This window comes from Hemicordylus capensis, chromosome 3, assembly GCF_027244095.1.
Source record: "Hemicordylus capensis ecotype Gifberg chromosome 3, rHemCap1.1.pri, whole genome shotgun sequence".
Lineage (NCBI taxonomy): Eukaryota > Metazoa > Chordata > Lepidosauria > Squamata > Cordylidae > Hemicordylus > Hemicordylus capensis.
Window position 1 is genome coordinate 236280081 of NC_069659.1, and position 22985 is coordinate 236303065.

The 22985-nt window shown below is 43.8% G+C and overlaps 1 protein-coding gene across 3 annotated transcripts in view; it reads right to left on the reverse strand.

Moving 5' to 3' along the window:
* Positions 1-11171: 11171 nt before the first annotated feature.
* The window catches only part of DNAJB12 (DnaJ heat shock protein family (Hsp40) member B12), a 45666-nt gene continuing 33852 nt past the window's right edge, over positions 11172-22985 (reverse strand). For all 3 annotated transcript variants that reach the window (XM_053310998.1, XM_053310999.1, XM_053311000.1), the window contains exons 7-9: positions 18734-18906; positions 16505-16656; positions 11172-13573 (exon numbers count right to left, since the gene is read on the reverse strand). In XM_053310998.1, coding sequence (XP_053166973.1) covers positions 16535-16656; positions 18734-18906 — 295 coding nt within the window. In that variant the 3' untranslated portion in view covers positions 11172-13573; positions 16505-16534. The remainder of the gene's footprint in view (positions 13574-16504; positions 16657-18733; positions 18907-22985) is intronic.

A 22985-nucleotide genomic window follows, 5' to 3' on the forward strand; every position in this document is an offset into this window, starting at 1 on the left:
TTATTAACCCTATCCAGCGCTCAGGTTACCTATTTCCGATAGAAATGCTTCTTGCTAGGATCGTTCGTATCCTGATTGGGCAGCGTGTGTGCGGGGTTGCTGGGCTGGGAATCATTCCTTTATCTGTTAACAGATGCCTTGGAGGCAGAAATCCAGCAGGTGAAAGTTTCCTATTACTACATCTCCACGTTCCATTTGATTAATTCCAAGTCACAAAGGGCCTACCAGGAAAAGGTTGTACCTCTACCATTATTTTCAGTCTACAACATTTAGCTATTTGACAATGTATAAATGCAATTTAAAAAATAACTTTTATTACGGCTTCCTAACTCTACAGTTTTGTACCTCTGCATACACACAAAAAAAAAAGAAAAGAAAAGAAAAGAAAAAAGAAAGAAAGAAAGAAAAGAAAAAGAAAAAAGAACTGCAGTGCAGGCCATTAGATGTTGACAGTCACAGGTACAGAGAACAACCCAGTTCCTAATTATAGAGAGAGCAAAACCACTGCAGGTAATCCTAAGGCCTTTTTGCCACAGCCTTCCATTGTGAGATGTCCCTTTCCTTGCTACCAGAATTCTCATGGCTTCAGAAAGCTACTCCAGGAAACCTGTTCTGCAGCTGGAAAGCATGTGGTTCTGTCTGATTGCCCACTAGGTGGAACATAACAATGGCTTACAGTCATCCTCAGTTCCTGTACATTTTAAATGTGTGCAACATATGATGACTGTGTGCACACCCCTGAGATATTAGTCCTTGATGATGGTTGTTTTTCTCTCTCTTGAGCACCCGTAACTACACCCTGAGCAAATAGCGGCAGATTGTTTATAATGGCACCGTCTTTGAGAAGTGATGAGAGGAAATAGGCAATGAGTGGGGGGATGGGGAGCAGAGTTGGGTGTTGCTTATTTGTGGCAGGAATAATCAACTTTTGAATTCTACTCTCTTCTTCAGACAGTGGTCCAAAAGCTGAAAATGTATTTTGTCAAACAAACTGACCCATAGATGGGTAGCCAAAGGCCTGCTTTTAAAAAGTTGCTTTTCCTTATAATATTTCTAGTCTATTTTTCTGTTTTAAAAAATATCCCCAAAGGCTTACAGTTGGTGAGAGAGAGAGAGAGAGAGAGAGAGAGAGAGAGAGAGAGAAAGAAAAAGCTATCAGCAACAGAGGCAATAAAGTTCATTCAAAGATAAAAACAGAGGAGATCAATAAAACTTACATAAAATCAACATCAGAATAGCAGCAGGACTCTACAAGCAATATAGAAGTTATGACAGCTCCCTAAAGCCTCAGGGAACAGGAGTTCTTAACTTGTTTTCTGACTGCTAAAAGTGTTGCTGCTTTTCTTACTTGTAGGAAACAGGCATCCCACAGATGGGGAACCACCATTGAGAAGGCCTTCTGCCTAGTTGTCAGGGGCTCCAGCTAACAATAAGTACCCTTTCCAGCCTCAGCACAAGCATCCCTCCAGAGGTTGTTGCTGGTATCTGCCTTACGTTTCTTTTTAGATTGTGAGCCCTTTGGGGACAGAGGGCCATCTTATTTATGTATTATTTATTTTTCTGTGTAAACCACTTTGTAAACTTTGCTTGAAGAGTGGTATATAAATATTAGTAGTAGTAGTTATGGAAGACTCACGCACTGCCCCTAACTAGGTTAAGAGGCACCTTTCAAACTGGCAGAGGCGTATCTAGGGAAAATAGCGTCTAGGACAAACACTGAAATTGCACCCCCTGTCCAAACATCTGACACCCATCTTTCAGATAACTTTACCATAATATCAGCTGAAAAATACAAGTCAGGCTCGTTAATCTTTTAATATTTCAAAAACTATTTAGCAGTGGACTTAGCCAGATCAAAAAATGCTGGAAAACTACAAATTTCAGTATGCTGGGGCTCATGAAATACCCAAACACTATGTGGAGGTGTACTTGGAAAAATAAACAGAAGTGCCTGTCTAATTCTCTACTATGTATTATAGCATCACCATTACATAAGTTTTAGAAATAAATGGAAAATTTGACTTTTCCCAGATACTCTGAAAATAATTAAAGGATATGCAGAGTAAACTGTGTCACTGCTTGGAATATATTCTAGTCTTTCAGAAAGACAGTTAAAATGAGAGAAAGAGAGCAAGAAACTCCCAGTGGGCCTTAATATTAAGGATTTCACACTTATTCAAAGACAAATTCACCATTAATCGCCATATTACCAAGATATCACATTTAACTCACTTATCACAAGAAGCAAAGTAAGAGCAAATGAATACAATCCTAGCTCATAAGCATCAGCTCAGTATTCACAATCCCTGATTCTCTGTACATAGTGCCAATCTGAATATGTGTACAGTGACTTATATTATATATTATTATTTTTTACCTGTAGCCCCTTCGGGGGGGTTCCTAAAGGCTGGGGGGGTTGCAAAGGTTCCTCCTCCCCCCACTGGCCTCTAGGGCCTCGCAGGGACCATTTGAGCATGTGCAGTGGCCATTAAAAAAATTTTTTTTTAATGGCCACTGAAAACAAAATGGCCACAGCGCATGCTCAAATGGCCTCTGCAAGGCCTGGCATGACCTAGGGCCTCACAGAGGCCATTTGAGCATGCACAGTGGCCATTTTGTTTTTGGCAGCCATTTTTTAAAAAAAATTAATTTTACAAAATGGCGCCCTCCTTCAAGTGGCGCCCAGGGCACGTGCCCTGCCTGCCCTACCCCTAGATATGCCCCTGCAAACTGCTGATTATTTTCAGCAGGGGGAGAGCAACTAGCCCTATTTAACCAGCCAGTGTCTCCCATATGTTTCTTCTCAGACTGTGAGCAAGGAACCCTATTCTCCTTCTCATTCTCTCTGTAAACTGTTTTGAGAACATGTTTGTGTGTGTGTCTCGAAAAGCCATATGTACATAGTAGTAGTATTGTAGAATAACCTGCATAGCAGGAAGATTACATATCCAACCCAAACAGAGATGCAACATTAAGGCAGCATCCTAAGCCTGCTTTCTAGGGAGTAAGACCTATTGGGACTGACTTCTGAGTAAGCAAATTTGGGGTTGCACTAGGGTTGCCAACCCATCAGGATTGACCCAGAGCTCCCAGGAACTGGCGTTAGGCTCCAAGACACTACAGAAATCAGTCCTGGAGATGTTAATGGTTGGGATTGGGAAACACATTAGAAAACACATTGTGGGGGAAAATCGGCTGCAATAGCTTCGGTCAGAGTTGGCAACCCTAGTATGCTGCACGTTGAGGAACATCCCCACTTTACAACACTAGGAAAGCATGTACTTTTCCCAATAAGGAAAACTATGGAGAAACTTCATACATGTTCTTGCATTAAAATGTGGTAGAGCCACTAGGGGTCAGAGAGATGTGTGCTGAGGCCTAAGCTGGCTCAGGGCTTCCCAGACAGCCACCACTTGTTTATGGCACCACCAATGTACATGATACTACACAGAATAATAGAAGCAAAACTATGGACACATTGCTACTGCGAAGAGCTTACAGTCCAAACTGGATGTTCTAATAGTGCCCTCAAAACTTGTAATGAGATCTCCTTGATGGAGCCTCCTAATGAGAGAGCACCGCTACAAAGGGCAGCATCCAGACTAGTATAGTTATGCCTATGTCTCATTGGCTGCCATCCTGGCTAAATTACTCAGTGGAAGTCCCATTGGAATTGATAAGATGCATTTGTCATGACCAAGTTCTACTAATTTTGGTGTGATCACGACACACATTACAGCCTTGCTTCTGCCGGCCACTTATTTGGCAATGTCTAGAGCTAAACAGGCATCGTGTGGAAGAGCAATATGGAAGAACCTCATACTGAGTGAAAGCATAGGACAGAAGGGACAATGGAGATCTCTTTGGGCTTAGGGGCTTTGGGGCCTGTACTATCCGCATTTGGGCCAAGGGGTCTCTCAAGGGCAATGTGAGTTTTCCATTTAGCTCCCTTGCTACACTCAGGCAGTTTACTCCTGACATAGTAATGCTATGTACAATCACAAGCCTCTAGTAACTAAATGTAGTGGTTAAAGTGTTGAACTAGGACCAGGGAGACCTGAGTTCAAATCCCCACTCAGCCATGGAAAACTAACTGGGGGACTCTGGGCCAGTCACTTCTCTCTCATCCTAACTTACCTCCCAGGGCTGCTGTTAGGATAAACATAGCCATGAACCTTACTCTGGGCTCCTTAGAGGAAGAACAGTATATAAATGTAAAAACAAACAGACAGACAGACATTTGTTAGGATCCTCCTCACAAGGAAGCAGCTAGGTAGCTGAACAGGCATATGTGGAGAAATGGAGGTCAGATTTAAAAGAGAAAAGAGGCAATACATTCAAAATAATGAGGCCAAGATGAAAAATATACATTACTAAGTGTAAAATGGGTCTGTACAACCTGTGGCCCACCAAGCCACAGTCCACCACCCATATTTGATTAGGGCTCAGTAAAGTTGCCTGGGGTCACTAAGCAGCTTAGCAAACCATCATATGCGGCTCGGTGGCTCATGAGATGAGCCGGCCTAGGCTGAGGGTCCCAATTCACAAGACTTCCTCCAAATTCCCACACTGGTAGAAAATTCAAAATTGGAGAAACATCAGAAAAACCTTAATAGGATGACACAAAACAGGCTGAGAAAAAGCAAGATCTGCAACTTGGAGGAGGTGGTGGTTGTTGGTTTGTGTGTGTGTGTGTGTGTGTGTGTGTGTTGAATATGTCTCCCACTATTCCAGGTTAAAATTGCATTTCTGTTTTAGATCCCTTCCATTTTGATTCTTGTTCAAACCAACAAAAAACTGAATTCTAACTTGCAAATGGAGTGAGCATTGGAACAGATAAAGTGGTTTCATTAGCTCTTGCAGCTGAAAAATTGAGCCAAGTCTATGTAGAGACTCTTGTGGTGGATTGGTTTCCCTTATCTCTAATCAATGTCCATGTCAACCTGTGCTCGAGACGATAAACTAAACTAGCAAATTTACCATAAGCATTAAAAAAAAAACCCAACCCTTTAAGCCTGTCAACACTTTATTACTTAATGCAGTGTGTACTCAGTTTGCAAACAATATGAGCAAATAATACTGCCTCATTTCCCACCAAGCTGATCTCTTTTGGATGGGGGGGGGGAGGAAAAAAGAAAAACAGCCTTTGCTTGCCAAAACTGCACCCGAAAAAGGCAAAGGAGCCCAGATGGTATCGGAGAAGGATTTCCCACATGCTAAAACACAATATGCAACTACCCGTCAAGCCACTGGTATCAGCAACAGCAAGCACAGCCCTAGTGCTTCCCTAAGACTGCAGGGGCTTAGAGTTTATGGCAGGGTGGGGTGGGGGAGAGAACAGCTGGAGCGGAGGAGGAGGGGAGGGGGAGGAGACCATTGCAGGATTTCAGAGAGGGCACGTAGCTCATGTCCCACATGGAGAAGATCAGGGCTGGGGGAGGGAATCGTAGGAAGTGGGAGGGCTCAGAAAACCCAACAATGCAAGCTGAGGTGCAGCTGCAGAAACAGGCCAGAGAGAGAGAGAGAAAGTACAGAGTCAGCAGATTCAGCTCCTCTCCAGTGAGAAAAGCCAAGCACTGCCAAATAAATTCCTGCTCACTCAAGGCCCTAGAGGGAGAGGGGCTCCTTGCAGCTGCTCGCACAAAGCTTCGCTGCTGCCCGCTCTAACTTTGGCTCACTTCTCTCCTCCGGATGGGAAGAGTTAACCTGCAAAGCTAGCAAGTCAACAGAAACAAACTTGGCACAAGGAAACCCCAACTCTCCGCTTAGCCCATTCTGCACTACATTTTCTCTCAGCCTCCTCCTTTTCTGCACCCACAGGAATAAAAAGGCTAACAGAGGCCTTGACAAATGTTCTTTGGATCTAGGAGCCGGCCCCCAACTTTAGAAGCTAGACAAGGGACATGACTCTCGAAGTGCTCAAGTTGATGCACAACAGATATAATGAGGCATTTTCAGTCCTTAAAACATCGATGCCGGCTGCTACTTCAGCAGTGACAAAACAAGCCTCAGAGGTGTTCTTCGTGGATGACATTACATGAGAGTGACAGCATAGAGATGGCACACTCCATTCAGCTGGCCAGCTCTCCATGTGATAAAAGTATGAGCATGCCATAAACGCACACATTTCCCTATCCCCAAAATTATGTTCCTTAATTGTGTGGGGACATAAGTTGTCCAAATTGCCTGCCTCCATGCATTCTTCATTGTCTATTCTACATATACAAGGAGCCAGCGTGGTGTAGTGGTTAGAGTGCTGGACTAGGACCGGGGAGACCCGAGTTCAAATCCCCATTCAGCCATGAAACTAGCTGGGTGACTCTGGGCCAGTCACTTCGCTCTCAGCCTAACCTACTTCACAGGGTTGTTGTGAGAAGAAACTCAAGTATGTAGTACACCGCTCTGGGCTCCTTGGAGGAAGAGAGGAATAATAATAATAATAATAATAAATGTAAAAATTAAATAAAATATCTGATTATTTTATTCCAGAAATGAATACAGTATCTCACCTTCTAGGTGCAATGCCTCACCACATGGCTCACAAGCGAAAAAAATACAGACATGGCGACATAAAAACTACCTGAGAAAATGACACTGAAACAACAGAATATAATGAAAATCAAACCAGAGTCAAACAGCAGACTAAAACAGATTTAACCAAAAGCCTCACAGGAGAGCCACATTCTCTGAAATGATGTAGGAATGCAGCCTGGTGGATCTCTCTGGGGAGGGTGGTCCACAATGGCAGAGCCATTGACAAGAAAACCCCATCTCTGAGTCATCACTAAGTGAGAACAGGCTGATTCTATGTTCCTGGCAGGTGCATATGGGCACAGGCCATAGGCCTGTGTGTACAGACAACCCCCTGTTCCTGGTACATGTGTACAGACAACCCCCTGTTCCTGGTTTCAAGATCTGATTTGAGAGTCAACTATAGTCAGCGGTAACTAAGGTTACACGGGTTCAGAGGTCACAGTAAACCATAGTTATTGCTAAATAAGAAAGGAAGGGGCAATTCATGTGTGTGAAGGGAGGAGGGACAGAGAGGAACAAGTGAGCCCAGCTGGGTGCTTCTAATCACCACATCATTGATGAACAATAGTGTGACATCTGAATTGCACCCAAGTCTTTGGGAGCATTGATAAGGCTGATACTATGCAATGTGTATTCTGCACACATTTTAAAAAGTATTATGCTGCTTATCTATTCAAAAACTACAAAGTGTGTAATTATAGACTATTAAAGCAAAGACAGCGAACAGCAGCAAGTCTGTGTTAAAAAACACATAAAACAAAAAACAGCCAGAATCTTCATTGAGAAAGATTGGCCAAACAAGGAAATCATTAGTGAAAGCTTAATATGATGCATACTAACAGGGAAGTAAATATGATTAGCAAGTGGAATTTACACCAGAGTAAACACACTGCCAGGCTTAGGGACGCACTGATCAGCTGCAATCCCAAGCATACTTTTCATGAATGAAGCTCAGCCTGTGTTACATGCTACTGAGAACTTATGAGCTTGGTGATTTCTTAGACTAACGTTTGCTTCTTGTAAGATAGATATTTATGGAAAATGTGCACTGAAGAACCACGTGTAACTCAAACACTTGCACATTTTGTTGTGGATCAACAAAAATGATCCACTAAAAGATCACCTCACCTATTTTATATATTGAACCCAATAGAGCAACAACTGTCTGTATGGAGCTCTATCATTCTGTTTATATTCCACATCATAACTTTAGGAGGATTGTCTGTGTTTTGTGCCTTACCCAGAATGGGCTTATTGGTCAGGACTAGATTATTTAATGCTGCTCTCTGTCCCAGTATTCACTAACACTCCACTTCTTCCTTTTGCTTGTTTAATACAGCTTCAACTGAGCTTCAGCCAACAGGAAGTGCATCTTACTTCAAGGTAACTACATTTCCTCTCATAACAAAGGCAGGTCAGAAGTCTGTTTCTCCACCCTTCCAGCTCCAAGAACACTGAGGAATGGGTCCCAAGGCTATTTCCTGACTGGTGTCAGCTGTCACACCACAGCATATTCTATAAGGATCTGAGATCCTGGGCTGATGAGCTACTGGCAATACTTCCAAACAAAACAGAGAGTTTCAGGACTAGCCCAAGGTTGAGGAAAGATCCAAATGGCATTCTCTCACCCAAATTAAGCTGTGGCCCAGTACCAGGAAGATCTCCTGCACAAACCTCAGTGGAATGAACTGTACTTGTGCAAAAGCACCACCTTGCTCTAGGACCACTCATGAAGTATACCCACATTTCAGGATGGGGAGAGGGAAGTAAAGGTGACCTCAACGTTCTGGAAAGAGTTGTATTTTAATAGCTGTGGACTTTGCTATGGAAAGTTATTGTTCTAATAGTTATGGCTCAGGACGGTTTACACAGAGAAATACATAAATAAGATGGATCACTGTCCCCAAAGGGCTCACAATCTAAAAGAAACACAAGATAAACACCAGCAACAGTCACTGGAGGAACTGTGCTGGGGGTGAATAGGGCCAGTTACTCTCCCTCTGCTAAATAGAGAGAATCCCCACGTTAAAAGCCAAGTTAGCAGAATGTGGCTTTCAGAGAATGTGGCTTTAGCCACCCCTTTGTATGGCAGCTCTCCTCTCCCTAACCCTAACCCTTTAACTATCTGTATGACATGACAATATCCTTTAAGTTTCCCAAAACCTCAATTAGAAGTGCCGACATCTGGACTTAAAAAAAACATTACCTTGCATTTTATCTTACTAATTGAGACACTTCACATGAAACAAGGCACATAGATGCATTGTTGCCGCATTTATTTATCTAGGAGGCTTCCTGTTGTTCGCAGGAAATGCCAGCATCCTGGGCATAAAGCAAGTAGGTAGGCTTTTCTTACCCCTGCACTTCCAAGATGAGAGAACTTTACCAAGTGAATATCAGCCCACCATCGACTTGTTAAAAGGCAAAAGCCCTGGCAGGAAAGTGGCAACTTCTTCAGCTTGAAAGCTTGGTTTCCTGCTAGCATAGTTGGCCCCATCAAAAGAATAATTTGAAGCATTTATTCTTTGGGGGTGGAGAGGAGGGAGATCTAAATACCAGCTACCCTTTTAACAACTGTAGGTAGAATTGCTGTTTTCAATTCTCTTTCCGCTTCTTAATTTAATGGACAGCAGCCAAGAACACCCACTTTGTTTACATTCCATCTGCTTCTTGTTTTTCACTAACAGCTTGCTCGAACAGTCTGCAGTTTCAGCTTTAGGCAGCTGGGAAATAGACACTCTCCTCCCTCCATCAAATCCCTTGTATTTAAACATCTTTATTAATGGCTTGAAGGAGATGAGTAAACAGTACATGATGTCCTCAGATTCAGGTAGGACTAAAATATGTTACTTCCGGATATAGCTGCATACTGTAGGTAGAAATTGCATGCACAAGAAAGTTTGCAAGTCACTTAGGAGCCAGTCCACATCCAACCCAGATACAGCAAGCACTCGCAAGATCTGTATGGGATTGCATCTTCACAGTGACAGACCCATAAAGCGGGATTCACCAAGTACATCTTACCAAGATATCATCACTTCATGGGTCAGACAGATGCCCATCGCTGATCATATTATCTGCACAGGCACTGCTTATAGCACTGTGGACATATGAATATGATGATGAATATTTATATACCGCTTTTCAGCAAAAAGTTCCCAAAGCCATACTTTGGTAGTATGGTGGAACATCTGCTTTGCATGCGGAAGGTCCCAGGTTCAGCCTCCAGCACCTCCAGGTAAGGCTGAGAAAGAACCCTAGCCTGAAGAAAAGCGCTAGAAAGACCAACAGTCTGACTGAGTAGGTGGCAGCTTCCTATGTTACTAAGCCAAATTTGTCTTCCTGAGATTTCGGGATGAATGTGAGTTGTTTATTATAAGCAAACCAAGTTCTTAAGACATTATTTTGGACGTGTTTAGCGAAGAATTATAGCCGGAAGGCAGAAACTGTCCTGGTACAATTCCTACATGTAGACAACCAACTCACACAGAATTCTTAACAAAAGTGGACAGTACTAAAAGGTCAAAACCAACAATGACATCTGTCTAGTCAGTTTGGTGATTATTACATCTCGCCCGCCCCCCCCCCGCCCCCGAAGGCTCTTTCATCAAAAATATACCATCGGATACAAAATCCTATGCAAGTTTACTTATGAGCAGAACACACTGACCTCTGTCGAACTTACCTGCCCCATCTCAGTTGTGTGCCTCCCAAATGATTTGCAAATTTCCACCCATACACATTTCCACCCATCCTGCAATATGCAGCTGGTGGACAGAAAAGAAACCATTCTTGCCAAAAGAGAGGAGGAAATAGAAACATAGGTAGGGAAAGACTATTACAAGACTCAGTAACATCAACCATAACAATAGTGCCTCAGCTGTTCTTCAAATGTGTTTATGTTATTTATACTGAAATACTATAAAAACAACTGTTATGGGCAGAATACATATGGACTCCATGTATGTGGGTATTGTGTGTTCTCTGCACTGCACCTCCACAGTGGGGTCCCTGCTGCTGGTAGCCAGGCACCCAGGTTCAGGAGTCGTGGGCACTGGGCAGGTTTCAGCTCCATTGCAGTATTGGTACTGTAGGCAGCTCTTCCCCAAAATAGTGACCATCAGCAATTCACTGACATGGCATTAAATAAAGCTACATGCTGTGTCATTCTTCCCCCCTCCAAAAATTATAGCCAGCCCATATTTGCAAAGCCCTGAGGTGGGTTTGATTTTCATAGTCACACTGGACTATGAAAGAATGTGAGGAGACTGCATTGGTTGAAAGTTGTTGGGGCAGAAAATCTGCCCTTCATTAGACAGTCTGACCAACCTAGATTTTCAGCGGACGGTAGCTTTTTATACACAGGACTAGAAAACTCGATGGCTTATGCTGTTTGTACCAGCAGCACACTTAATCCCCACTGTCGCTAACAACTGGGTTTTGCCAATCTTAGAAGGCAGCAATATGTTTGGCAGGAAAAACAAGCATCAGTTCAGTACAGTTCACTGTGAGGGCATTTGTCCCCAGCCCCACGAGGGTCTGTCAGTCCGATGGCACCACTGCACAGCCTTCCAATAAAATGGCTACGCTTTGTGCTTGTATGATCTGAGCATCTCGACACAAATGCTGGCAGGAACTTTTCATGTTATAAACCTTTATTTATAGATGTACAATTGTATAATTAATTCTAAATTAAGAAATACAGCAAATCTCTCTCAGCTCTACACTTTTTATTGCACATCGCTCATTCCATCCATGGCTATCTACTTGAGAAATCAAAAGGTCTGGACAGGTAGGCACTGGGACCGCCAACACAACTCTTTGAGACTGCGGCAACTTCACGCCAAACTCTTGAACGGTGGCCTTCCAGAGACAAGAGTTGGAATTCACAGGATTGTTGCAGGCTAGTTAACAGGACGGAGGTTTCAGACAATGTTGCGGCTACATCTGCCATCACAAGACAACGCAGGGCGGGGAGCACTTCTTGTGGCTGTCAGGATGCACTGAGTGAATTTGTCCTTCAACATGAGTAAATTTATGACACTTAATAAGACTGCTTAAAGGGCAGGCTCAGTGACTTGTGTTCAACAGATATCCAGTTTGTTGATTCCAAAGGAGCAATATGAAAAAGAAGCTTACCTATAACTCCTAAACTACCATCTGGCAGCTTGTGTTATTTTGATCAAGTAACAAAGTTGGTAAACTGTTTATATAGAAAGTATCGTTGGATGAACAGCAAAGTAGAGAAGAATCCAGTTGGTGTGACCAATGCTACTTCAGCTTATTCAACACAGCTTAGTGTTCTGTTAAGAGAAAACATGTGCCCTAATCCAGAACCTCTATGTACTTCAACGGCAGGAGCAGATCCATGCAAGCAAGAGAATGCATGCACAGATGGGTTTCCTCCATTGGCATGGGGAAGCTGTTGGAAGGTGAGGGAGCACACGCTGAATCTCTCACAACTGCCATTCAACACTCAGTCAGGACAAGACATTTATCAGTACCATGAGAATTAACCTGTTATTCTGGCTCATGGCCCGACTGCCAGATGTACTTCATTTGTAGGTTCCTTTGATAGCATTGTATTGGCTTCTAAAAAGCAGGACAGGCCTTCCTAAGAAAATGGGTTCAAATCCACATATTATTCTAACGAAAAAGAGACGAGACAATCCAGCCAGGTAACTGGAATATTACTATCTCCCTCTTTCCACCTGCTCAAGCCATGGAGATGGCAGCAATACTTCTTCTGACGAAAAGTCTCTTGTTCTCTTGAGGCTCCTGACAGATGGCACAAGCCAATCATCACTGCTGCTGCTGTCCGCTCTTCCCCTCACTGCAAGGGGAGGGCTACCCAAGCACCATGGAAATACATGGAGGATATATAGCAGCAGCAACACAACTAGGTGGGCCATATTGACTGACACTAGATTCCCGGAATGAAATCAGCAGTAGCAGTTTGCCAAGACAAGGCAGCTTTGCACTACTACAAGATGGAGGAAATCAGCCTGGGGTGGGTGGGGGTGGGGGTGGGGGAGATGACCAAAAGGTTGTCGCTTGCAGAAAGCTCTGGGTACCAGAACAAACACTGATTGCAAGGCAGAGCACACAGAATCTGCAAAACATAAAAATAAATAAGTCGTTCCACACAAACACACAAGCAATCCCTGATGAGCTCAAGGCCACCTAGGACAATTCTCTCTCCTTGCTGGGTGAGGCTCTGTTGATGCCACCAATTCAGTCCACAAATCCAAAACAGGGTCAAAATTGGTGTGCAGAAAATGTTCTCACAGATTTTTAAGTTATTCTTTTATAAAAAGAGGGTAGCAATTGCAGGGCCAGTTCCACACATTTTTCTCCAGAAAAACCAAGCCATTAAAAAATACATGTTTTTGTATTATCAGACATAGGTGCCTTGTGTAGGAAAGGGTTTTGAAGGCTGGACCAGGGGACACGGGGGAGAAGAGGCTAAAATCCACACATTCTGGGTTATGAAGTTCGGCAAAAGAATGAAATAATTTAATTCTATCCCTGCATAGTTTAGAAGTACAACATATTTACAGATATAAGTTAATTCTAAATAATTTCTCTTGATTTTAAAAACTGATTCCTTTCTTTTTTACTCCTACAGATCATCCAATTTCTCTCTCTCTCTCTTTGAAGTGACCAGTGCAATGGCAGGAGGCTCCTTCCTTCTGCTCTCTGGTTTTCTGCAGGCTTAAAATAAAATTAAAAGAAACACCCAAACCCAAAACTCAACACTTACTCTCAGGATTTCTGGATCCTGAAAGAGGCATGGCAGTTGACAGTGGAGGAGCGGGGGGGGGGTGGGTGGGGAAAGGAGAGAGACAAGTGGTCTTTTATAGTGTTCTAAGAGATGTCCAAGTCTAACGCTGGACAGAGACAGAGAGAGAGAGGAGAGGGTAGTTGTGCGTTGCTAATTCTCCAATTCCATTTTAATTTAAGGTCTGATTCTTTAAATAGAAAGTCTGTCTCCTTGGCTCAGTGCACTTCCCCCAAAGTCTTCAGGCATTTGAAGAGTCTGAGAATAAAAGCAATAACAGTATCAGTCTCCAGTGTCTTAGAAGGATAACAGAAACCCTGGGGATTATGCTCTACAGCCTATCCCAGCCCCAATAGTTACTTGTCAATGTATTCATTTGCCTAGGGTAACTGGAAATGCGAATCTGCACATTTAAAGTTATATTAAACAACCAATAAGCAGAGAAATTCCCAACAACAGAATGAGGTAAACCAATAAATGCAGGTCTCAGCACATCCCAGGAGGAGGAGTTATTGAAATAATATGGCTGCTCTGGGAGAAAGAGAAATCTAAGGAGCCAACATAACCGATGAAGCCAACTCCTGTCAACTCTCAGAGTGCAGCCAGTGGACAAATGCAAGTCTAGATAATCCCACCTGCAAACAAACTCCAAGGTCTCCTTCAGATGTTTATGTATTCACACAGCCAAATCTCTAAAGGAATGGCTCAAAATACAGAAGGGTTTGGGGCAGGAATGGGGAGGGTGTGTGTGAAATAGGTTTGGAAATGACCATTGTGGCTACAATCACACTTGTGGAAGCCAAGGAAAATGGGTGTGGCTTCAATACATCCTGTTCAAGTCCCCGCCCTTTGCAAAATCTGACCAAGGTCTAGTTCTCACCAAAAGGCGAACTTATGTCTGGGCCTGGGCCACAGCATTGCAACTTCGGCCCTAGCCTAGCCTACTCCTCAGCATGCAAGGTTTCCACATGGAGGGATTTTTCTGCATAGAGAAGCATTCAGTCATGTGAACCTCCATCAGAAATCTGAAGTGGTACAGTCACTTCAAAGTCTCACCACTTCAGTGAGGGCCAAATGCCACGTCACATGGGAGAGCTGTGCCCGGATCTCCTCATTTTAAAACTTATAAAGCAGCCGTAGGATGCCCCAGACTGGATGGGAGCAGCGAGATCAGGGGAGGGAGTGTAATTCTCCCTGCACCATCTCTTTGCATGAAATTTCTTTCCAAACTACTCTTAGCTTGGACCTATGTTGCACGTTTCTTCTAGGTAGACTCTTATAACAGCAGCTTCAAGGGTTGGGCCACTTTGATTAGAGAAATGGCATGATGAGAAAGGGTTAAATGTATCCCCTCCTTGCAGCTGCTTTTAAGTAGCAACACAAAACACATTCAAAAGCCCACCATAGATTTTCCACCTAACATGCAATTTGACCTTGGAACCAGAGGTAAATGGGCAAGTAAGAGAGCGACTCTGCTTATTTTTAAAATTTATTTTTACACAGCTCTGCTCTTCCTTGAGCCTTGCACTGGTTTTGTATAATCTCAATTGCCTTTATGAGCCTAGTCAAACTTCATTATCTACAGGGAAAGCTCATCATGAGGAGGTAAGTCCTTGCAATTCCTTGCAACTACAAGGGGGCTACTCAATGTACTACTGCTGTTTGTGTGAAGCAGCAGCCCACATGGTCTTGGTTGCTTTCAGCATGCCTTTAAAAACCTGCCTCTTTTGCAGTTTGCAATCACATGGCAAAAATGAAGAGAACTCTGGCCTAGTTCTCACACATAGCAGATGAGGCGATAAGCCAGGGAGTGGGACCAAATCCAAACACAGGGCCAGAGATAAAATAAATAAATAGTTAAATAAAACCTAGTTGCATTGCAAGTGACCAGAACACTACCATTTACATGTGCCAATAAGTATTTATAAATGACCTGCATTTATACCTGAATTACAGATAGCTCAGAGAAGGCACTTTTCAGTGGAAAACATCCACCATGTTGGGGGGGGGGGGGGGTTCACCACTCTGTTTCACAATACATACGTGCATTTATTTATTTTTTAAAGTGACCATGGAAGAATTGCAGGCCATTATCACTTTGTAGTGACACTTCCTTATAACACAATACAGCTGTAAACTTGTCCTTGGGTAGAGTGTCATGCTCAGTTTTCAGCGAAGGGGGGAAAACTGGAGCACTACGAATGTTCCTGTTTAAACAGGAAGGAACGGACATGTGACAACCCCACACAGCCAGGACTAAAATACTGATGACCAGAACAGTTGTGACTGCCGTGCAGAGCAGGGCTGCTCAACTTAGGCTCTCCAGCTGTTTTTGGACTACAAATCCCACAATCCGCAACCATAGTGGCCCATAGCCAGGGATTATGGGAGTTGTAAGCTAACACCTGCAGGAGGGCTGCAGCTGAGCAGCCCTGGTGTAGAGGGATGCTGGGCAGATCTCTACAAACTGAAGTGAATAGCGGCTGGCCCTAGCCTTTCGGAAACTCCTACAGCAAATAAGGCTTTGGGGGAAACAGAGGACCAAAGAAGGTTCTTTAAAAGGAACCATTCATTTTCACCTACTAGTTCTTCAAATTCTGTGATGCTACCATAACACATTCTCAGTTTCAGAGGTGGCAGGCACCCTAAACTGACTCATCCCATCTGGGCAAAGAGGCCAGTTGCTCAGGGCACCTTCCGATGTGACTGAAGCACCATCAACTGAACGGTGCTTCTTGTCACACACACAGGCTGCATCTATAGCCTGCACAAGCTCCCCTTCAGATGCTGCAAGAAGAGATGGGTGTGAAAGTGACTGCCCATTTGGCTAGTGGTAACCTCGGAAGCCACAGCCATTCAGACGTCCTCAGCAGAATAAATATCTGTGACAGAACACGAAAGGACAAACCCAAAGAAACATGTGCCAAGCCAGCCCAGTGATTTTTTGTTTCGTTCCCAAAGGCATCTACACAAGCAATGCTGTGTCAGAGGAACTGAAAGGATGCTGAATGGGCAAAAGTATACATGAAACCAAATGTCCCAAATGTCCCTTCACTAAACGTTTTGGATGAAGGGATGTGTTTAGATGGGGAGGAAGCTACATCTCAAGTAGGGGACTATGTCTAAGAACAAGTATCCATGGTCTGTGTCTCAGGATGTTGGGCGGGGAGGGAGGGAAACATCACTTACTTAGACCTCTACAGGTGGCTTCTGCCACAGCTATCCATGCATGGAGGCCTGAACCTCAGATAGTCTGCTGCAGCTTGGCGTGCCCATCTTCTGTGCTCTCTGATATAGATCTGAATCTCCAAAGTAACGCGCCCGGTACAGTAATCCTTCCTCTGAAAAAAGAAATAAATAAAGGGGGGTGGGGGAGTCAAATCATTGATGCAATAGTCGAGAATGCTTGCATAGTTCCATTATTCATTTAGGCCTCTACAAGCCTCATTGCTAGAAACTTTCCATGCAGTTGAATGGAGAGAGGATATGCTTCCTAGCTCCTTCAAGAAATAGGACAACCCTGTAACCTCTCCCTTTGTGTCATGTGTCATTGGAGCTACAACAGAGTCAACAAAAATATTTATCAACTGCTAAACACCGCCTCAAACATTGCAATTATAGTTTATCTTAGAAACAATTTCTGAAGTAGGTTAGACTGGGGTGGACAGCTTGGTCCCCACTGAGGGCACATCAGAAAGGTTCCCTGTTGTATACTCACAGAGAGAGAGAGAGAGAGAGAGAGAGAGAGAGAGAGAGAGAGAGAGAGAGAGAGAGAGAGAGAGAGAGAGAGATCTGAGTCCTTTAGGACGATTTCTGTAACTATTATACTGGCCATTGGCCATGATGATCCAATTCCATCTAAAGCAAGTTAAGCATTCAGCTGTAGCAGCTGACTGCACTGAACAAGGTCCTTGACTGAATCAGACTTGCAAAGACTACACATTGCCTGAAACTGGTATGTTGACAACAACCTTCCAACACCTTTGTAGGGCATAGTTTGCATTATCAAAGCTCTAAAAGCCCTTGTGGCGGATAAGCCAATTCAGAGAGACAGCTTTCTCTAACAGGAGTAGACAGTTGCCTGCCAGTGAGCCAGATCCAGCCCCCAGAGTAATTTTATCTCTTGATGGCCCTACCAAACTTTAGTTAAGGTACAGGTGGCCCTCGTTATTTGTGGGGTTCTGTTCTTGCCTATAGATGCAAATACGGAAACTGTGAATAACAAAACCAATGGGAATTGGGGTGTTAGGTTCTTAAACAAAACAAAACAAGATGGGCCAAAAAAGCAAGAGGGGCAGAAATAAGAGAAGAAAAGGACATACACCTTATTCTCCAGGTCTCCAGCAATACTCCCCCAAAACCCCAGAAACAGTTGACTATTCGCCAACAACCTCTTTAAAAAAAGAAGAAGTAAAGAATGGCTTTCTGCCAGAAAATGATGGCCAGAAATGAGATCTGAAGTAATTTCCGGGTCATTTCCGGCTACTCAAAACCATGGATAGGTGAGTTTTGCCTATTTTTCTACCTCCGGATAATGTAACTGGGCCTCTAAGATCCAATCAAGCATATGCGAAATCACAGATACGAAGTTCGTGGATAACAAGGGCCACCTGTACTGTAAAATGTTTTCCCACAGAAATACCAGAAACTTATTTCCAAGCTGTAAGAAGTAGAGATAGATGGCACCAACTTAATTACAGAAAATACACCTCTGGCCCCCCCAGATACTACCTGAAAAATATATCTCCCCTCACCCCCCCGCCCTCGGAATGTTAAAAGCCTGGGAAATAAGGTCTATGCCTGGCACTGAAAAGATACCAGCACACTCTCCAGGCAGGTCTGTCTCCCTGCAGAGAGAATTCCTTAAGTAGACACCGAGGCCCTCTTCTCAATCATGACCTCAGATGGTGGCGGTACCCAAAGAAAGACCCCCAAACATGTTCTCAGTGCACAAGGGGGCTCATACTGGAGAAGGTGCCCCTTCAGGTATCCTGATCCCAAGCCACGCAGGCCGTTAAAGGCAAGCACTTGCACTTTGAATTGTGCCCAGAAAGAGTCCGAGAAATAATGCAGTTGAAGGCATGTGCGTTCCCTGGCTGGATTCGGGGTCTGGACTCACTGCAGTTTCCAAACCATCTCTAACGGCAGCCCCACAATGCTGTAGTCTGACCTGCATGTTATCAGAACAGAGAAAGCCTGAAATAAAGCCTGCCCATGGTTATCGAGAACATGTGGAAACTGGTGGGCTCTCTTTCACTGGATGTTTTCAAACAGAAAGCTGGACAGCCATCTATCAAGGACACCCAAGCAGCTTCCTGAACCAAGTAGAGGACTGGACTAGACAATCGCTAAGGTCCCTTTTGACGCTTAGATTGTATGACTCTACATTTGGTTTTTTTTAAATGCTGGCCCACTCACTCTGTTGTTTTTCCTTCCAACAGTTATTTCTGAGGTTTGCAATGTAATCGTCTTCCACACTCCTCTCCACGTTTTTCAGGTTTGTGCCAGTATATTCTTCTGCAAAATTATCCGCTACATAGTAAGCTACTTTCAAGTGTTCCGTTGCTCTCTTGTGTATATGGCCGACTGACCTGGTCAAGGAGAAAGGCAAAAAAGAAAAAGATCAACATCACCCGAACAACCAGAGCAGCTTGAATTCAGAGCTGATGAACTGTAGACCAGTCCTGGCAAAATGGGTGACCCAGCAAGCCAAAATGGGGTGGGTGGGAGGAAGGGACAGGGAGGCAGTACATGGCTAGTGGGCTGTGTTCAGCTTGATGGGTCAAAGTTCACACAGACCTATCATAGACTATGAGCAGGAGACCTATACAATGGTAAGGATATTTGATTTCTATCCACTTTCTGGTAAAGAGAAGAGATATTCAGCCTGGACAGAATACACATGAGGGGACATGCCCAAAAGAAGGACATCAAAGCTGTTCAGCAATATTCTTGCTGCTACAAAGGAATATTTTAAAGAACAGCAGCTGTCTGAATAGTGACTAGCATATGTGATTTGGAACAGAATATTCCTGGAGCCTTTTTTGCCATTTCATTTCATTTCATTTCATTCCAACCCATTTTCTATTATCCTAAAGATGTTCAGTGGCAATCACCAATGTGGGGCCTTTGGGCTGAAAGTACAAGGCAAGCTAGCATTTTGGAAGCATCTTTGCTCTCTGAATTAACTCACAATATGGGTTCAAAAGACATGTAGCCATCAAGCCAGATTAACTGAATATGGCTGACAGCTGGAGGAACCCGGGTGCCTGCCTGGCCTCTTCTTATGGCAGCAAATCCCAAAAGCAACAGCTTGCAGGAGCTAGAAATGAGCTGGATATCCAGACATTGCTCTGGAAAGAAAAAAGAGTAACCTCCTCCTCCTCTGAGCAACAGGAGGCCAGAACAACATATGCAGCCAACAGGGTCTCTTTGCTTCCAGAAGACAATATTTTGAAAATATTCTCCTCTGGTCAATTTTTCAAAATGAAGAAAGATGTAATCTCTAGCTACATTTACTAGCATGGTATTATGAGACTATTGTTCTTCAAAACTATGCTTATGCATTGTTTCCTAAGTGGAACTTAGGACACTATCCATTCATACACTGCCCTATCCACCCCCAGGAAAGTACCTCCAGCGACTGTTGCTGATGTCTACCTTATGTTTATTTTTAGATTGTGAGCCCTTTAGGGACAGGGATCCATCTTATCCATCTTATTTATTTATTATTTCTCTGTGTAAGCCACCCTGAGCCATTTTTGGAAGGGCGGTATAGAAATCAAACACACACACACACACACTTATAGTTTGATGCACTGGAGACTATTTTGTACAAGTCTTGGAGAAATTAGATGATGCAAAAGAAGAAGCCAGTCACTCTCTGTAGCCAGAAGTTGCTTTACTGCTGTCCCCAAGTTTATGCCCTACATCTTTACGAATGCAAAGTAATCATTTTTCTCTTCTGGACAGATAGCAGGAAACTAACACTGGAGACAGTGGTTTTGTGCACAGCTGCGACCATAACCGATTCTTTCCAGCCATCAGCTTCCTGAGTATTTTGGCATTTCAGGATGCCTTTTAAAATGCAAACACACACTTCAGGCCAGTTTGACCCCAGGGGTGCCTGGGGTGATGGGGAATGGTTTCTTGTGCCCACGGAGGACACTCTTCACTGTTCCATTGGCTGAGATACCACTCAAGGGTATGTCAGCTCAAAATAATGCTGCCTGCATGCAGACAAGTTGCACAACTGACGCAAACTGCATCACTGTGAAAATTGTGCACATCATGCTACACAAGAATAAGCCCATTATTTCCAGTGGGCTTACTCATGGATAATTCATTTTTGCATTTACGCAGTTTGTGTAAGTTGCACAGCTTGCGTGCATGCGATGTTACAGGGCCGATGTACCTTCACACGACAGGTACATGCTACTGGCTTTTCCTACCCCTAAACCCCACCTCCACCGACCACTGCTTCTCTGTGTGCATGTCCTTTGCTTTCCTCCAATTCCTCTCTTCCTTCTAGAGGCTCAGAAAAATCCACAAGATAAGGTCCCCCATGCAGCCCCTGATCAGGCAGACTTGCCTAGCTTGAACAATGGAATCCCAGACGACTGCCCCAAATTGGACAGAGCACCTAAACCTAGCAGAGGTGCCACTGTCCCAAACAGGCTGTTGCCATTTCCTCTGATGCCAAAGAAGAAATGAGGCATTCACAATCCATGTCCAAAGACATTTGACTATTACAAACATCTGCACAACATCTGCAATGCGAGAGATTCACAGGGAAGTTTACAGGAACTGGCATTCCAGGCAGAAGAAGGATGACATCCCACCTGTAGCAAGCCACAAACTCCCAACTGATTACACACCCGGGTGGAAAGCACTATGACTTCAACCTAGGCAGTTATGTGCTACAATGTCAAAAGCAATCTGACCCGCACCCAGAATACTGGGAGATGGTAAATATTCAGAGGGGACAGATCTCACATGCTAGAGTGCTCTGCTTCCTCAGAGGAGTTTGTTTGCACAGGTGACTATTTAAAGCAAGGGTGAGATTCATCACTTGGAAGTGCCTACGTAGATGGCTGCTAGCTCCTGCCTGTTTGGCAGCAATATGCATCCCTTTGGCCAAGGCAGCTGGTGAACGCAGATTTTCCCAAACAGCCTGCTCGGCTGTAAAGCAGCAGGTGGTGAATCAGCATTGCCCCCTGCTGGCTGCTACTGGATATTTGTCACTCGTCACCACAACAGCTTTGATGATTAAATACTAGCAGAATGCATTTATGGGATTATATTCTGTTGCACAGGCAGTGGATGGGATTTATGCCAAGATGCTTGCCACTTGGCTGATGCAGCTAATGTGCTTGTGATGAGCCAACGGTGGAACTGATGCATTTGGCTTCCCAGTCATCTCTCTATGTGGGGAGGATGTACAGTCTGATAAGAATGGGGATATATCAAGAGCCTAAAGAGATCCAACAATATATTCCCAGAATACTCTATTGCCATTTCCTTCCCACAAGTGCACCATCATCACACATCCTAAATAGGTCCAGCAACAATGATCAATCTGGGACCTTTGAGCTGCAAACGGAGGCAAGCCATAATTTAGAAAGTGCTTTTGTTGTCTGAACTAACTTGCAGTCCGAATTCAAAATCGAACAGATAGACTGCCATTGAGACAGATTTGCTTAACACAGCTGGCGGAATAGCATTCCCTTCCCTTGAATCATGTCAGCCAATCTTGAAAGCAAAGTATGCAACTTAAAATTTGAAATCTGAATCCCAACATATGAAACACCAAACTCAGTTTTTAAAAAATTTAAAAACCAAAATCTGCATTTGCGCACTATATTCCATTCCCGCCTCCCACCCGACGATTTATCTACAGCATTAAGCATAAACCTAAACATTTTTAGTGACTTGGAGCAGGATGTAGATTTCCCATTCCATAAAATGACTCCCACTTCCTTTGCATCAAACACCTTCACCACAAATGCATGTAAAATACTCCTATCCAGGAACTGAGAAGGGAACAACTTGGTTGTAACTGAGATTTTTGCCTAACCTGATGTGGTGTTATCAAGTTTTACTGTTTTGATTGTTTTGTTTTATGCCCTTTTATATTTGAGCGTGTATGTTGACTGGTCATGGATCATAAGAAGTTATTACTTACTACTCCGATCCAGGTCATGAACAGCTCATAAGGAGGGGCTATAGGTCAGCGTTTTGCGTGTACAGAGTCCCAAGTTCAGTCCTTGGCCTCTCCAATTAAATTACTGCAGTGGGCAAGGCTGGGAAAGGCCTTGGAGAGCTGATGCCCAGCAGACACACTAGTGGGCTAGAGGGGCCAATGGTCTGACTTGGTGTAAAGCAGCTTCATATATGCACACAACACCTTCATTTTTAAAAAGAGGTGCTCAAATCTAAGTCTAGTTACCTTCCTGATGTTTGGCGCTTCTGCCTAATTTAAGAAGCAGAAACCCCATTACTGAGTGTGCCTCCTCTTCCCAGGCCAAGATCCTCCAAGAAACCCAACACATCCCTGGGTTTCCTCCACCCTCCTGCTCAATGTGGGTGGAGGCAGGTTTCACTTAGACATTACAGAACCTGAGTTACTTGAAATGACGCCACATCTGGGATGCTCACATCTGGCCAGCCA